Source organism: Pseudozyma flocculosa, assembly GCF_000417875.1.
Source record: "Pseudozyma flocculosa PF-1 unplaced genomic scaffold scaffold00013, whole genome shotgun sequence".
In the NCBI taxonomy this organism is placed as follows: domain Eukaryota; kingdom Fungi; phylum Basidiomycota; class Ustilaginomycetes; order Ustilaginales; family Ustilaginaceae; genus Pseudozyma; species Pseudozyma flocculosa.
The window spans coordinates 534,404-549,818 of NW_006920881.1; the positions used below are offsets into that span (position 1 = coordinate 534,404).

The following is a 15,415-nucleotide window of genomic DNA, read 5'->3' on the forward strand; positions in this document are numbered from 1 at the left end:
GCCGACACGAGGGTCGCGGATGGGCAGGTACCGGTGGTGATGACGGCGGCGGTGGTGGTGGTGGTGTTGATGGTGGTGAGGAAGATGAGGACGATGGCGGTGCGAGCAGTCGACAGACGAGCAAGGATGACGAGAGCCCGCTGCTAGAAGGAGGAACGGGCGCTGTTAGAGCTCGCCGATTCGATGTTGCCTGCCCCATCGCGAAGTCAGCCAGCGCAGCCGGGCAAGCCCCAGGCAGAAGAGGACCGGCAGTTAGGGGGGAATGCCTCGCACAGGCATCCGCATCCAACCCTGGCTGGCCCCGCTGCAAGGATCGCTCGCAGCGGGCCCACTCACCCGCCCCCAAGCCTGCCTCTCCTCTCGAACGGCGCTCTGCTTCCCTGGCTCACGGCACATCGCAGCCGATCTCTTTCTTGGCTTTCCTCGGCGCTCGTCCAGACGGCGATAGGGCTTGGCTGTATACGATGTGCGCAAGGCAGGCGCGGCGGTGAGCAGCAGCGGCAAAGCTACCTTGGGCTCGTGGGCACGAGGGAGCCCCCTGAGGCGGCCCCTCTTTGCTCCCGGGCTCGACCAAGCAGGCGGATCCAAAGAACGAGAGAGTCGGCTCGCCGTGCGCGCCCTGCAGCGGAGCAACGAGCAAGCAAGCAGCAAGCAAGCAAGCAAGCAAGCGGGCGAGCAACCAACCGCGCTACCGGCGTTTGCTTCCTTCGCCCTGCTGCGCTGCCTGAGTTCGTGCGCAAAGGCAAACCTCGCGCGTTACGTCCCTTTGCACACAGCACGTACAAGACCTACACGCTTCGATCTGGCGGCAAACGAGGCTCGCGGAGGTCAAACCACCTCACCACTTTCCGCGCCCGTCTACGCCCTCCCTCCCTCCCTCAACAGGACCTGGGAGCGTAACCCATCGCCCGCGGACCTACACATCATCCGATCTGCGGACCTCTGGTCAGAGGTGTTCAGCAGCAAGAAATGAAGGCCAGGCAGCGGCACCATTGTCTTTGTCCACGACATCGACGGGAGCATCGTACACCTCTTTGCGGGAGCCGGATAGCGCAGGCTTGCTCTGCGACCTTAGACGGCACGCCAGCTGCCGACCTGCCGTTCTTTTGGGCTGCACGATCCAGGGTGCCCACCCGAAGATCGGCGTCGCATGCGTGAGCGCACCCTCCTGGCTACTACTACTGCCAACTTCGTCTGCTGCTTGTCGGCTGCTTCTGTCCTCGATTGGCGCACCCCAGGACCCTGGTCCTCGACAACGACGACCAGGTGGGGACGGAGCACGGCGAAGCTGCCACCGCTGTCGTCGTCGTCGTCGTCGTCGTCGTCGTCGTGTCCTACGTGTCGTGCGCCAGCATCGTATCGATTGCCATCCGAAGGCTCGCTTCAGCCGACTCGCTTCGCCGGACCTCTGAGCTTGACGATCCGGGGCAGCTCTTCAGCTCTCCTGCTCGACCGGACGTGAGCACCCCAGAGCGGTGGAGCGATGTCGGAGGACCCTTGATTCACAGAGACGGATCCTCCCTCCGTCCTCGTCGATGCTCTTCGTCGCCGGCCTCGAGGCTGTTCAGCGAGGAAGGCCCCATCCGGCGCGCGAAGACGAAGGCCAAGCAGGCGGCGAACGTCGAGGGCGATGGAACCCTATACGCGCAATGATGCAACGTGCATGAAAGGCCGCGGTCGAACAAGCAGAAAGCTGCCAGCTCGCCCTGCCTCGAGCTCCGCCAGCGCGCAGCTCCGCAAGCACCTCGAAACCTCCGGGACCCTTGCCGGAGGCCTTCGTCTTCCTTTTTCGGCCACAGAAGTCGGCTCGTGAGCCGAACGGCGAAACCCGATCAAAGCAAGGTCGCGCGCGACCCTGACCCGGCCATCGAGCTTCCATCCGTAGTCTTGCCGCAGCAGCAGCAGCAGCGAGGCCCGCATCAGACGGCGTTACAACTTCAGCCTGAGTTTTCAAGTCCTCTTCGCAAAGGTGCCGCCGAGTGGCCTTCGGCTGCGCAAGTCGCGCACAATTGCAACCTCAGAGACCGGGCCTGCCTTTTCACCTGGACCCGCCGGACGCCATCAAGACGACGATGAGTACAGTAGACACCTCCATCGAGATGACCACTCTCCTCGCTGTTCAAGATGAGGCCTCAACAGCGATCCTTCCTCGGGTACAATTCGGCTTGTCGTCCATTGTGACTGCGCGGCGCGGCGCCGTTCTGCCTCTGCGCAGCGCCAAGTCCATGAAGCGCGGCCGAGGTGGGCGTCGGACGGCTCCGGGCCGATAGGAGGACTATCCCACGTCGCCAACGGTCGTCGATCCGGTCGTTCAGCACCGCCTCAAAGTGCAATCCCCTTGGTCCTCGCTGGACAGAACGGCCTCGACGAGGTCCGTGACAGCTCGACGCGGCGCAGCGCCGCACCTGTCACCAAGCTAATCACCCACGACGCGAACCCAGCACGCCTCGACACGGGCCTCTTCGCTTCGCAAAAGGGGGCACAATGGCCAGCTCAGCTCGTCAGCTGGCGGACCACAGACTATTCTCCAAGCAGCTGGATGATAAGAACTCGAAGTCGCTTTGCGGGCCCCTAAAAGGCTGTCGAGGTCCACGCCTTGCCCGCCACCTATCTCTTTGCCTCCCACTCTCCCGCCCTTGGTCTGCTCGACCAACCTCTCCGCAGCGATATTTCGACGAGATGGCGCCGCTCCGCCACATCGCCACCGCCGCTTTGTCGGTACGACTCCGCAGCCGGTTCACGAGGACGCTACGGAGCCACGCTCGCTCGTTTTCCTCTGCCGCACACCGCCGGGCGATGCACCAAGAGATGGACGCGCCTCACTACCACGGCGACATGATCGACCTCTCGCACATCAAGCTGTTCAAGGTCGGGCCTCGACCTGCCGACGACACCACCTCCAGCGGCGACTCGGGCTGGCCGCGCAAGCCGTGGCTCAACTCGTCGAGGCGGGTCGGGCGCAGCATACGGGCGACCCGGCTGCAGCACGAGTTCCGCGACGGCCTGCGCCGCGCGCACTACCACAAGGCCAGTCGCAAGCTCCGCGTCCGCCCTCCGGCGGCTGGGCGTGTCATCGAGGCGGCAGTGCGCGAAGAGATCATCAAGAGCGCCGTCAAGCTGCTGCATCGCCTGGACCGTCGAAGGCGCAGGGCGGACTGGGAGGAGCAACGACAGCTCCGGGCAAGCCTGCAGGCGGAAAAACGGGACAAAGCAAGCCTTCAGGCGGTGAAGACGCGCCAGGACCGACTGATCCTGCAACTGAACCGTCAGCTCGAGGCAGAGCGCCGTCAGAACCAGCAAAAGGACCGTCAGCTTCGGCGACTGAGAATGGTTCGGCTCCAGACGGCCAGCGTCGTCGATCCTTCTGCCGTTCCCCGCATCGAGCCGTGGCGCTGGCTGTCCGAGGCCGGCCGTCAACTCTGGCTCGTGGCCAAACGCAGCGTAGTCAACCAGCTGACTGCGATGCAGCGCCAGTCCGACCTCGTCCGGCTCTACACGCAGCAGACCCTCGTCAATCACCGCGCCGCGCTGCGAGAACTGCCGCACCGCCTTGACCAGAGGCTGCAGTCGATGGTCTACCCGGACACGACGCTGCCGCCTGCCGAACGGGCCTTGGACGTCATCTACCCCAGCGGCGTCTTTGCGGGCGGCTTCCTCGTCGTCTCCACCAGATGGCCCGCGTACTGGGCAGCCGTCAGGCATTGGTCCGACCTGTCCGAGGTCATCTGCGCCGCCCCCTTCATCGCCCTGACCGTATGGGGCTTTCCCAAGCTGATCCGCAGCTTCCTCGTCCCCAGTCCAGCCCCGCCACAAACACACAGCATCACAGGCGTAACAGAAGATCCTCAATCGCTCCAGCGATCCTCGAAAGACCAGGTCGAAAGTGCCAGGCACATTGCTGAATAGTAAACTTGTAGTCTAAGGCCGTCCTCCTTTCCTTCCTCGTCGTTATGGCAAAAGAAGAGAACGCAAAAAGCATGTATTCCCGGCCGGGGAATCGAACCCCGATCTGAACAGCACCGTCCACATCCTCGGAGGGAGAGAAGCGCAGGTGAGAGTGTCCTATACTGACCATTGTACTAACCAGGAGTGGCCGCGAGCGAATGGATGAAAACTGTGGCATAAAATGCATATATAAACACACTCTAATAGATGCGTAAACGCGAGCAGGGTTGCTGGCGGAAATTCGTCAAGAGGGTCGCGGCCACGCACCAGAGGCTGCACTGACGTCTTGACAACAACGGGCTTGTTGTTTCTGCCTGACTGATGTCAAGGTCTTCAGCTTTTCTCCTCAGGCCTTGAAGACAGGGTGAGCTGTTGTGTTGTCATTTTGTGCCAAACTGCAACAGTCACCCTGTGCATTTGTGGTGCTGAGATGGCCAGGGAGCAAGGTGATGCAGCAGCTAGGGAGCAGGATGCTGATGCAGCAGTCTGGGAGCAAGATGCTGAGGCAGCTTGATAAATTGCAGGGGAGCTGGTGATGATGCCAATATGGGCAGATTGTCAACTATGCTGCAACACAGATGGTCCCTGCCTACTGCAACAACATCAAAGCACATGTTTGCTTCTGTTGCTCCTACTGCTCATGCTGCTCTTGCTGCCCTTGCTGCTCCAGTCATTGAAGCCCCTTGGCAACCTGCTCTTGCTCCAAGATCTCTGCAACACAGAAGATCACATCGATGTGCCGCGTGGGGTTGGCCTTGATGTCGTAGTACCAGGACCCCATCTTGAAATTGGGCTCGTCCCCATAGGCTTGACGTACATCTCGGATGACAGCAAGACATGCTTGCAGTTGAGCGTCATTGGTTCGGGGCAGGACGTTGCGCCCAAGCCTGTGCTTGAAACGGCCGACGCGCCGGTGCTCGCCCTCCTCAAATGCCGTGAGGTCGATCTTGCTCTTGATGAGCTTCTTGATGTGGCTGCCAAAGTGGTTTTTGATATTTGTGATGTATGCAATTAACATCTCTGTTGAGATGTAGTCCGCGATTGAGCCGGGATTGGCATCAAACCGGACCCTCTGGAGCCCCGTCAATGCCAGGTACGGGCCTACATGCCTGTCGAGAACGGCCAGGTCCTTGGCACACTGTGCACGCCCATGCCTTTCTCTAATCACCCGCCGCCGTGTGGTGAGCGCCAGCCACAGCTCCTTGAAGAAAGCCTTCCTCAAGGGCAGGGCCACCACAGATTGTCCATGACCTCATCAGGCAGGGATGAACCTGGATGCATTCAGCATTATCTGGCTTGGGTGCAAATCATGCACCAGGTGCACAGCCAGCACCAGATGACTGCTGCTTCAGAGCCAGGCATGTTGGCCTACCAAGTTTTGGCTAGGTACGATGTGAAGAGTCTCTGCCATCAGTGAAGTGAGTCTCTTCCATGAGTGAAGTAAGTCTCTTCCATGAGTGAAGTGAGTCTCTTCCATGAGTGAAGTGAGTCTCTTCCATGAGCGAAGTGAGTCTCTTCCATGAGTGAAGCAAGTTTTTGAAAACAGGTACTGCAACATCAACTCTTGCAACAAGGCCAGTAGTGATGCAAGTTCCTTGGACGTGTGCTTCAGCCTCTCGCCTCGCTCAACGGCTCATGCTCAGTCACGCTGCTATTATATGCGCAACTCGAGCTGTTGCTTCATCAATTCGCTTGCGGCCACTCCTGGTTAGTACAATGGTCAGTATAGGACACTCTCACCTGTGCTTCTCTCCCTCTGAGGAGGATGGCGGATGGTGCTGTTCAGATCGGGGTTCGATTCCCCGGCCGGGAATCTTCTTTTTGCACCCTTTTAGCGTTTCAGCATGTGAGCTCCGAGGGGAACGATGTGCCTTTTTGAGCACGGGGAGGGGGGGAGAAGCAGCGCTGCTGCTAGACAGGAGAGGCAGGTGGGATTGATACACGTTAGGTGCGGTTGCAAGCGTCTATCCCGCGCCGCAGTCGGGTGGCCCGTCGACGACACCTAGCCGTGAAACCAAGAAGAGCCGGCATTCCCTCGAGCTGCGGCATGGGACAAAAAGACGCTGCGACCTCTGGCAGAGCGGTGACCAGCCCCGCTTTCCTTCAGGTCGGCCACCGTCGAGCTCGGCGACGATATTAAGTGGAAGGCCGGAACATTGCGCTGAAGCTCTACGTCCACCTCAGCGGCCCGCGACCGTGCTTGGATGTAGTGCGCTGTATCGACGTATGCATTGCAGACAAGATAGCATGACGGGACGGAGGGGTCGAACTCAGTTGGACTTGAGGGTGCGCTGCTTTTCCGCGGCCTCGACGATGCGTTGCGTGACAAACATTCCCTGTTTCATGATCGATCGCAGAGGGGGGGTGGGGGCCAAGCGACGCGAACATCGGATCAGCAATCGAACCTCGCCTTCCCGGACCTCCAATCCACCATCTCCAGGCCCGGCACCACACGCCGACTCACCTTGCGCTTACGGACGCCGTCCATGTAGCGTTTCGCGACATTCTCGCGGTCACCCTTTTCGCCGAGGTCCTCGAGCTCCTCCTCGGTGCGCGGCACCCAGTACGGGTCGAGGTCAAACATCTCGAAGCCCTTGAAGATGAGCTGCGGGCTGGCGGCGCCCGAGGTGCGCTTGCGGATCTCGTCGGCAAAGCCAAACGACTCGACGACGGGTAGCAGCGACCCGACGGTGAAGAACGACGTGCCTTCCTTCATCTCCTCGGAGATGATGCGGCCGCGCCGCCGCGAGAGGACGGCGTGGACCTTGCCCAGCACCTCGGCTAGCCGGGAGGAGGTGAAAAGGGTTTCGGAAGATAAGGGTCAGCGGGTATGAGGCCGGACATGGGCCAACCAGCACGCCCGGCACTCACTCGATGCCTGGATGTCGCACGAGTACATGGCGAGCATGAGGCGCGGCGACCAGTCGAGCAGGCCGTTGCGGCAGACCTCGCGCACGGCCGAAATCATCGAGCCTGCCACCTGCGACAGCCTCGCTCGAGCTGGCAAGGCGTTATCGGGTTGGAGAACACGGTGTCAGCAGAGATCGCACGCTGGCCGCACCTGCCGCCACCGCCACTGGCCGCACTCACCGCCCTCCTTGGACACCTCCTCCTTGTCGATCTCGACGGCCTCGACGAAAAAGGCCATGCCCTGCATCGGCTCGGCGCACATGGGCCCGGCGTTGGTGGCCATCTGGAAGCCGGCGTCGATCGACTCGTTCATGTCGGTCGAGTTGATGGGGATCTTGGCGTCGCCCGGCTGGTCCTCGAGCGTGGCGGCGTCGAGCGCCTGCGCCAGCGTCTCGGCGGCGCTCTTGTCGGCCGACGACGCCGCCTGCGCTGCCCGATGGGCCGAAGGCGTGGCGATGCCCGAAGCCGGTCGGCTGTCCTTGAGGCGGTGGGGATCGGTGCGGTCCCGCAGGCTGCAAAAGGGCGCAGAGAAAGAGTCAGTCAATCGATCAATCGGCCAGCCCCGCTTGGGGTCACTGCCTCGCCGCCGCCGGCCACTCACTGCAGCGCGGCCGCCCCGCCGACGTTGGTCCTGTCGATGAGCAGGTTCGGGCCTACGCGCCTCGGGCCAAAGCTCCAGATCCGCTCGACAATCTCCCTCCAGTCCTCGCCCGTCTTGTCCTGGCCGCACTTGCGCAGCACGTCCTCCAGCGCGGCCCAGAAGCGGTCGACCTTGACCGTCTTGGACGCCGACGAGCCGGCGGCGTCGATCGACGCACCGCCCTCGACGTCGGCGGCCTCGGCCTCGATGGCCAGCGCCGACGTCCGCGACTGGAGCCGCCGGATGGTCTGGTCGTTGGCGAGCAGGAACTCGACCACGGGCTTGGGCAGCGGGACTGCGCGCACGCGGAACGACACCAGCCCGTTGGCCACCGAGCCGTCGATGGTGCCGCGCGCCGCGCCCTCGGTCTTGGGCGGGGGCATCTCGATGCCGCGGACCGCCGTCTCCCGGAACGGCACGAGCGGCGGCGAGACCTGGATCTCGCACTTGGCGAAGCGCTCGCGCAGGTCCTTGAGGCACCGCTCGAGGTGCAGCTCGCCGGCGGTGAGGATGACGTGCTCGCCCGAGTCCTGGATGAGGCTCTCGACGCAGGGGTCGGCCTGGTTGAGCAGCTTGAGGCCCTCGACGAGCTTGGGCATGTCCGAAGGGTTGGCCGGCTCGAGCGCGACGCGGACAATGGGCGCCGAGAGCAGGTTGATGCCGGCGAGGTTGACAAACGTCGAGCGGGCCATCTTGGCGTCGATCTCGTCGGCCGACTGGCGCTCCTCGAAGGGGTAGTCCTGCGACAGCGGCGGCGCGCACAGCGTGGCGTTCCTCAGCACCTTGCCCTCGAGGCCGCGGACGGCAAACACATTGCCCGCCGGCACCTCGCTGACCGCCAGCAGGTCGCGCCCCATCATCATGTAGAGCGACTCGAGCTTCACCGCCCGGACGTGCTTGCTGTTGGCCGGGTGCGACGGCGGCAGCGCGGCATTGTACTTGGGCAGCACCGCGTAGACCCAGGATCCGGCACGCAGCGTGCCCGAGTATAGCCTCGCGAAGCCGAGCACGACCTCGTCCGAGCCTTCCTCCTCGGCCTGCTTGGCCGCCGCCGCCTCCTCCTCCTCGCGGCGCTGCTGTTGTTCGCGGATGCGCTCGGCCCGCCTCGCCCCGGCCTCCTCGAGGCTGGTGCCGCTGCTGGGCTCGGCGGAAGCAGGCGCGTCGCCGTTCTGCTCCCCGTCGGCGCCGTCGATGGTCGCTCCCGTGGCGGCGAGGGCGGCCCGCACCGCGCTCGCCTTTTCCCGGCTCTCTTTTGCGCGCTGGCGCATCTCGTCGGCGGTGAGGGGCGTCCGCTTGCCCTCTGGCAGGTCCTCTTTCTTGACGGCAAACATCTTGCTGACGTAGGCGACGGTGTGGGCGTCGCTGCCCGTGGCCGCCTGCATCAGGTCCGACTCGAGCGGCGTCTTGGCCACATAGTTGCCGCGGTCAAAGTAGTTCATGTCCGGGTTGAGCATCATCGGCACGCGCTTCTGCTGCGCCTTGGACGTAGGCGGGATGACGTAGACGATGGCGGCAAACGCGCAGCCGGCGAGCGGCAGCCACTGGCCGAAGATGGCCTTGATGAGCGTCGCCGGGTCCTTGCTCTTGAGGTCGCGAGGGTGGATCTTCAGGCTGAGACTGTTGACGATCTTTTCGATGCGCTCCTGGTCGCGGTTCTCGACAACGCTGTCGTAGACCGCCCAGATGTTTTCCAGGACGAACTGGACAAACATGGGCTTGAGCGGCCGCTTCTCCTTTTCCTTTTGGCGGTGGCCGATGACGCGCTTGGCCTTGGGGTCGAAGTAGAAGTCGCCCCAGAGCACCTTGCGCAGCTTCTGCTCCTGGATGCCCATCTTTTTGGCGTAGAGCATGGCGAAGCGCTCCAGGCGGAAGGCCCAGTTGTCCATGGCCGAGGCAAAGATGACGTTGCCCTTGGCCGGGTCAAAATAGATGTCCTCGTCGTCGCGCTCCTCGTAGTGCTCGTCATCGTCGACGGCGGCTCCGGCGGCGGCGGCATCGCCCTCGCTGGCCGTCTGGTCGTTTTTGGCCAGCCTCCGCTCCTCGATGCGCTTCTCGCGCTCCTCATGCCAGCGCTGGTCGTCGTCCATGCGTGCGGTGGCAAAGAAGCTGCCCATGACGGCGTTGACCTGCTCGATGACCTGAATGAGGTGGTGGTAGGCCTCGTAGGGCGACAGCTTGAGCTCGGTGATGAGGCGGTCCATCTTGTTGAGGACGAGGATGGGCTCGAGGCCGTCCTGCCACGCCTGGCGCAGCACGGTGATGGTCTGGGCGCACACGCCCTCGACGACGTCGACGATGAGCAGCGCGCCGTCGCAGAGGCGGGACGCGGTCGACACCTCGCTGGAAAAGTCGACGTGCCCGGGGGTATCGACGAGGTTGATCATAAAGTCCTCCACGGGGGGCAGGTTTTCCGGGTCCCAGCCTTGCTTTGGATCGTGGAAGCGCATCTTAACCGAGAGGGAGACGGCGGACGCCTCCATCGTGATGCCCCGCTCCTGCTCGTCTTCTCTCGAGTCTAGGTAGCGGATCTGGCCGGCCATCCTGGCCGAGATGATGTTGTTGGCGGCGAGGAGCGAGTCTGCAAACGACGATTTGCCGTGGTCGACGTGGCCGATGAGGGTGCAGCAGCGCACATTGTGCGAGGTGAACTTCTTCGACGAGGACGCCATGGCCGCGGTAGGGGAGCGTATGGCAGGGCGGGAGGGCGGTTGGGGGAGAGGGTCGAGAAGGGGCGACAAAGGCCCGGCAGCTGGCGGCGGCGTCTAGGAGGGCCGCAAAGGTCTTGAAGGGCTTAAGCTGCTGCCGTCGTAGCACTGATGATGGTGGCGGTGGTGTTGCCCGTTGGTGACGGCGAGAGGATGGGCCGACCGGTTTTGAGTTGGAGGAAGGAGGAAGAAGAAGAAGGAGGAGGAGGAGGAGGAGGAGGGGAGGCTGAGTCGAGCGAAACGAGCGAGCCAACGAGGTGTGGAGGGCGGCGCAGCCAACCACCCCTCGGGACCCGGAAAAGGGGTGATCGCCCATTCTTCCAGGCCAGCCGGGCACAGAGGGCACAGAGGGCAAGCCTGGCGAGCCAGGCGATGCAGGGTTCGGGCAACCCAACCACTCCCCTCTACCACCACCACTACCACCACTATATCCTCCTCGTCCTTGCTCACCTTCTGCCATCCGCTCGCTCCCTCCTTGCCCCTCTTACCAGTCGAATCACGCTACTCACCTGGCATCAGACTGTCGCAAGCCCACAGCCCGCGCCCACCATGGCCGACAAGCGCAAGTCGCCTCCGCCGGCCTCGACCACCCAGCACTCGCTCATCAAGCGTCAAAGGCACGACGACGGCAGCGCATCAGACGCACACAAGCAGATCGCCATCGCCTCGTCCAACGACGGCTCCAACAAGGGCCTCGTACGCACCGTCAAGCGCACATCCAGCCTCTCGAGCCCCATCCTCGGCCTCACCGGCGCACACGGCCAAGAGATCCTCGACGTCCGCTTCTCGCCCGACGGCGCAACCATCGCAGCCGCCGCAGCAGACCGCACAATCTCGATATGGAACACCTACGGCAACAACGAAAACATCGGACAGCTCCTCGGACACTCCAAGGCCGTCACGTGCCTCTGCTTCTCGACCACCACGCCCGGCACCCTCTACTCGGGCTCGGCAGACGGCACCCTCATCAGCTGGTCGCTCAAGACGGGCGAGAAGCAGCGCCGCCTCCGCGGCCACCGCGGCATCGTAAACTCGATCGCCTCGACGCGCTCGGGCACCGAGATCCTCGTCAGCGGCGGCGACGACGGCAGGGTGATGCTCTGGGACCCACAGGACAAGCAGGCGCTCGACGTCCTCAACGTTGGGTACCCCGTCACCGCCGTCGCCTTTTCCGACGACGCCAGCCAGGTCTATGTCGGTGGGCTGGACAACGACATCCACATCTACGACCTCTCGCGCAAGCAGATCGTCTTTAGCCTCCGCGGCCACCTCGACACCATCACCTCGATCGCCCTCAGCCCGTCCGGATCCCACCTCCTCTCGACGTCGTTTGACGACACGTTACGCATCTGGGACGTGCGCCCCTTTGCGCCCGAACCGGCACCCGGCGCAGAAAACGCCGCCAACCCGCGCCTCCACCGCACGCTGCGCGGCACCACGTTTGGCGGCTTCGAGAACCTCCTGGTCAAGGCGGGCTGGAGCAGCGACGGCGAAAAGGTCGTCGCCGGCGGCGCGGATCGGACGTGCACCATCTGGGAGTGAGTCGCGGCGAGGCGGGGCGGCTGTGCCGTGCGTGCGCGTTCTTCTTTCGGACTCTGAAGCTGACATCGGATCTCCCTCTCCTGTGCCTGCCACCCGCACCCCTCGCAGCGTCGAATCTTCAGCCATCCTCTACAAGCTGCCCGGCCACCGCGGCACGTGTACGGCAGCGGCGTACCATCCAAAAGAGCCGATTGGTGAGTTGCTCGCGTCCCCGAAACCTCGCAGCCGCTCGCAGGACGGCGCCGTGGTCCAGGAACTCATCTTATCCCCCTCCCTGCTGTCCGTCCCTCCGCTCGACGCTCGCCCCGCGCTCCAACAGTCGTCTCTTGCTCGACCGACATGACGATCCTCCTCGGCGAGATCGACCCATAACCTGGCCCGCCTGTCCGACGCACCTCGGTCGGAATGCAACGTCGGACCACCGTGCCTCTGATGCTCCTCGCACGCTCCTCGAACTGGCAAAGGAATGCATGCAAATACCACGACGACGAGAGGCTAATCCTCTCGTCTCCCAAACGACGACGACGACGACGATGATGACGATGATGACGATGACGATGACTAAAAGTACAGGAGTGTGCGCGACTTCAGACCCTCGCAGGGCCGGTCACGACGCCGCCGCCGACGAGCCCTTGCCGCTCTTCCTCTTTTCCCGCTTCTCGGCCTTGATCTGGAGCTGGGCCTTTTTCTTGTTGCGCTCCTGCCTCTCTCCAAACTTGTCGTGGTGGAGCGACATGGTGGCGATGCGCTTGGCCGTGGCGACCTTGTTGAGGTGCTGCAGCACCTCCTCCTCATCGAGACCTTCGAGCTCGGTGAGCTTGACGTTGATCTTGGCCTCGATGGCCTGGATGACGTCAATGTCGCGCTCAGTGATGAAGCTGACGGCGTGGCCCGCCTTGCCGTTTCGCGCGGTTCGGCCGACGCGGTGGACGTAGTCCTGCCAGGCGAGCGGCAGGTCCCAGTTAACGACCATCTCGACGTCGGGAATGTCGAGACCGCGCGAGCCCACGTCGGTCGCGATGAGGATGGGCACCCGCTGCGCCCGGAAGGCCTGCAGGTTGTCCAGCCGTTCGCTCTGCGCCAGGTGCGAGTGGAGCGAGACGTTGGGCACGTCGAGCTGGCGCAGCATCTTGGACAGCGTGGCCGCCGTCCGACACCGCGCGGCAAAGATGATGGTCGACGGGAAGTAGCCCTCGGCGTCTGGATCCGAGTCGTCGCCCGAGTCTTCGAGGTCCGAGTCGTGGTAGGCGCCCCGCTTGCCGCCGTCCGGCTTCTTCTTCTTGCTGCTGCTGCTGCTGCCGCCGCCGCCCATCCTCCCTCGTCGCTCACCGTCGCGCTCGCGCTCGGCGCGCTTCTTTGCCTTGTGCTTCCGCAGCCGCTCGGCGTTGGGCTTGACCGGCGGCTTGCGCAGGAGGTGGTAGAGGTACGGCTCGCGCACGTGCGACGGCACAAAGATGTACTTTTGCGTCAGCGTCTCGGGCGTGCTGGCGTCCATCTCGATCTTGCACACCATCGGCGGCAGCTTGCCCTCTGGCTGCTTGCGCTGCGCAAACGCCTCGACCTCCTGCGTCAGGGTGGCGGTGAAGAGGAGCGTCTGCAGCGAGCGGGCGGGCGGCAGCACCGAGTAGAGGTAGGAGATCTCGGGTTCGAAGGTCTGGGTGAGGAGGCGGTCCGCCTCGTCGAGCACGAGGAAGCGACAGCGGTTGAGGCCCCACTCTGATCCGCCGCCGCTGCGGAGGTGGTCGACGAGCCGGCCGGGCGTGGCGACAATGACGTGCGGGCGCTGCGACGCCAGCTCGGCGGCCTGCTTCATCATGTCCATGCCGCCGAGCACGAGTGCGCAACGCAGGCCCATCCTGGCGCCCTCGCCGACGGCGACAAACTGCTCGTGCAGCTGCACGCCCAGCTCGCGGGTCGGTGTGAGGACGACGGCGAACCCGCCGACCATGTCGCGCATGAGGGCGTTGAGGATGGGGAGGGCAAAGCAGAGCGTCTTTCCGGAGCCGGTCTGCGCTCCGCCGACGAGGTCGCGGCCCGCGAGGATCGAGGGCAGGGTGAGGGACTGGATCGGCGTGGGCACCTTGATGCTGAGCGATGCGAGGGAGCGGATGAGCATGGGCGAGATGCCGATCGAGGAAAACGTCGTGTGCTTAGGCTGGTCGGTGGGGCTGGCGCTGACGACGTCCGCGGCTGCGGCGGCAGCGGCGGCGGTCGATGTGGACGCCTCTGCCGAGGGCGACATTGTGTTGAGGCCTGGTATGTAGGGGTATCGGATGGCGATGGTGGCAGCAGGTGAAGGGAGGGCGAGGATGGTGGTCGGGGTGGTGGCGAGCCCAGGAAGAACCTGTTGGCCAGCCGCGGCCCCGGGACCCTTTCCAAATCAAGTCAGAAAATTGAATCAAACTCGGCGGTTCAGCATGCGAGGTCCGATCACCCGCCAGGTGGCGCCGACTGCCTCGCCAGAGTGGCGGCGACCCAGCAGCTCTGACACCACGCCCTCCCTCATCCTCCTTCTCCTCTCTCCTCCTCCTCCGCCGCACTGGCCCTGGCGCACCGTATCGTCGACGCCATGCTGCTGTCGCTCTTCTCGTATGCCTTTGCGCTGGCTTCGGTGGTGGCGCTCCTCTTTTGCGTGGGTAGGTACTCGGCGCGCCTGACCCTCCTAGTTACATCGTGACGGGTTGGCTTCCCACTGATGTCGATCCCGTGGCCTCTGCAACCGCTCCAGCGCTCGGACTGCTTCGCCTGTGCCAATTTATCGAAGCGCACAGCAGCCAGTCGAGGCGGATAGGCCTGCGGCTGCTCTACGTGAGTATGGATCGACGAGCATGGCCTGGGTCTGCCGCGCTGAACGACTGCTCATCGCCCTCACCATCCTCGCCTCCTCGCCACCGACAGGCGAGCCTTTCGGTCCAGGTCGGCATCGTCGTGCTCGACTCGGTGCCGCTGTGGCCCCTGCTACCCAGCCTGGCGGCGGGCGCCCTGCACCTGCATAGCCTGTCTCGACCCTCGTGGCCCTTTGCCGCCGCCCCCACAAACGGCAGGGATCGCCGGCAAGGGGCGTGGCCGTGGTCGTGGGTCGCGCCGACGCTGTCGGTGGTGCTACCGCTGGCATCGCACATGATGCTGACGCGCCACCACAACCTGGTGTCTCACACGTGGCACCGGCACCGGTACGACCATGCTCGGCGGCAGCGTCTACCGGGCGGTCGGCTGGACTGGGACGTGGAGCCGGAGGTGCCTCGGGAGCGTGAGATGAAGGTGGTGGAGCTGATTGCGGTGCTGGGCTTTTGCGTCTGGACGGTGCCCATCTGGCGCTTCCTGGGCAGCTGTGCGGCCATCGAGTGGGGCCTGTCGTCGTGAGCGGTACATACCAGCTCAACAAGGACGGCGGCGGCGCAGCGGACGGAGCGGGGATCGGCGAGGGCGGCGTTGTTCGACGACAGAGGGGCCCCACAGCCGACGACGATGCGCTGTCGGGGCGAGTCATGGGTGGCCTGCCACCACCAACCTGACCAACACCACCCGACGACCACCAACACCACCGGCTGCGAAGCGTCTGCAATCGTCGGCTTATTCGGCCGGCCCCTTTGGCCCGCTGCGTTGGGCGCTGCTTGAAACGAAGGCCGGGGTGAAGATGATTTGCCGGCGCGTCGGCAAAGGTCTCCCCCCA

At 64.0% G+C, this 15,415-nt stretch overlaps 5 protein-coding genes across 5 annotated transcripts; 3 read left to right on the forward strand and 2 right to left on the reverse strand.

The window, feature by feature from the left end:
- Window positions 1-2,484: 2,484 nt before the first annotated feature.
- Window positions 2,485-3,906, forward strand: PFL1_04177 (uncharacterized protein; the record flags this gene model as incomplete). The annotated part of the gene is made up of 1 exon (XM_007881701.1): window positions 2,485-3,906. The coding sequence occupies one exon, from the start codon at window positions 2,485-2,487 to the stop codon at window positions 3,904-3,906; it is 1,422 nt and encodes a 473-aa protein (XP_007879892.1).
- Window positions 3,907-6,215: 2,309 nt separating this feature from the next.
- PFL1_04178 (uncharacterized protein) lies at window positions 6,216-10,164 on the reverse strand (the record flags this gene model as incomplete). The annotated part of the gene is made up of 5 exons (XM_007881702.1): window positions 6,216-6,281; window positions 6,410-6,726; window positions 6,817-6,945; window positions 7,036-7,367; window positions 7,457-10,164. The coding sequence occupies 5 exons, from the start codon at window positions 10,162-10,164 to the stop codon at window positions 6,216-6,218; spliced, it is 3,552 nt and encodes a 1,183-aa protein (XP_007879893.1).
- A 585-nt stretch (window positions 10,165-10,749) lies between these two features.
- Window positions 10,750-12,114, forward strand: PFL1_04179 (uncharacterized protein; the record flags this gene model as incomplete). Its single annotated transcript, XM_007881703.1, has 3 exons — window positions 10,750-11,738; window positions 11,851-11,936; window positions 12,062-12,114. The coding sequence occupies 3 exons, from the start codon at window positions 10,750-10,752 to the stop codon at window positions 12,112-12,114; spliced, it is 1,128 nt and encodes a 375-aa protein (XP_007879894.1).
- A 235-nt stretch (window positions 12,115-12,349) lies between these two features.
- On the reverse strand, window positions 12,350-13,984 carry PFL1_04180 (uncharacterized protein; the record flags this gene model as incomplete). Its single annotated transcript, XM_007881704.1, has 1 exon — window positions 12,350-13,984. One exon carries the CDS (start codon window positions 13,982-13,984, stop codon window positions 12,350-12,352), a length of 1,635 nt encoding a protein of 544 aa, XP_007879895.1.
- Window positions 13,985-14,311: 327 nt separating this feature from the next.
- On the forward strand, window positions 14,312-15,105 carry PFL1_04181 (uncharacterized protein; the record flags this gene model as incomplete). The annotated part of the gene is made up of 3 exons (XM_007881705.1): window positions 14,312-14,378; window positions 14,471-14,550; window positions 14,641-15,105. The coding sequence occupies 3 exons, from the start codon at window positions 14,312-14,314 to the stop codon at window positions 15,103-15,105; spliced, it is 612 nt and encodes a 203-aa protein (XP_007879896.1).
- Window positions 15,106-15,415: the final 310 nt, after the last annotated feature.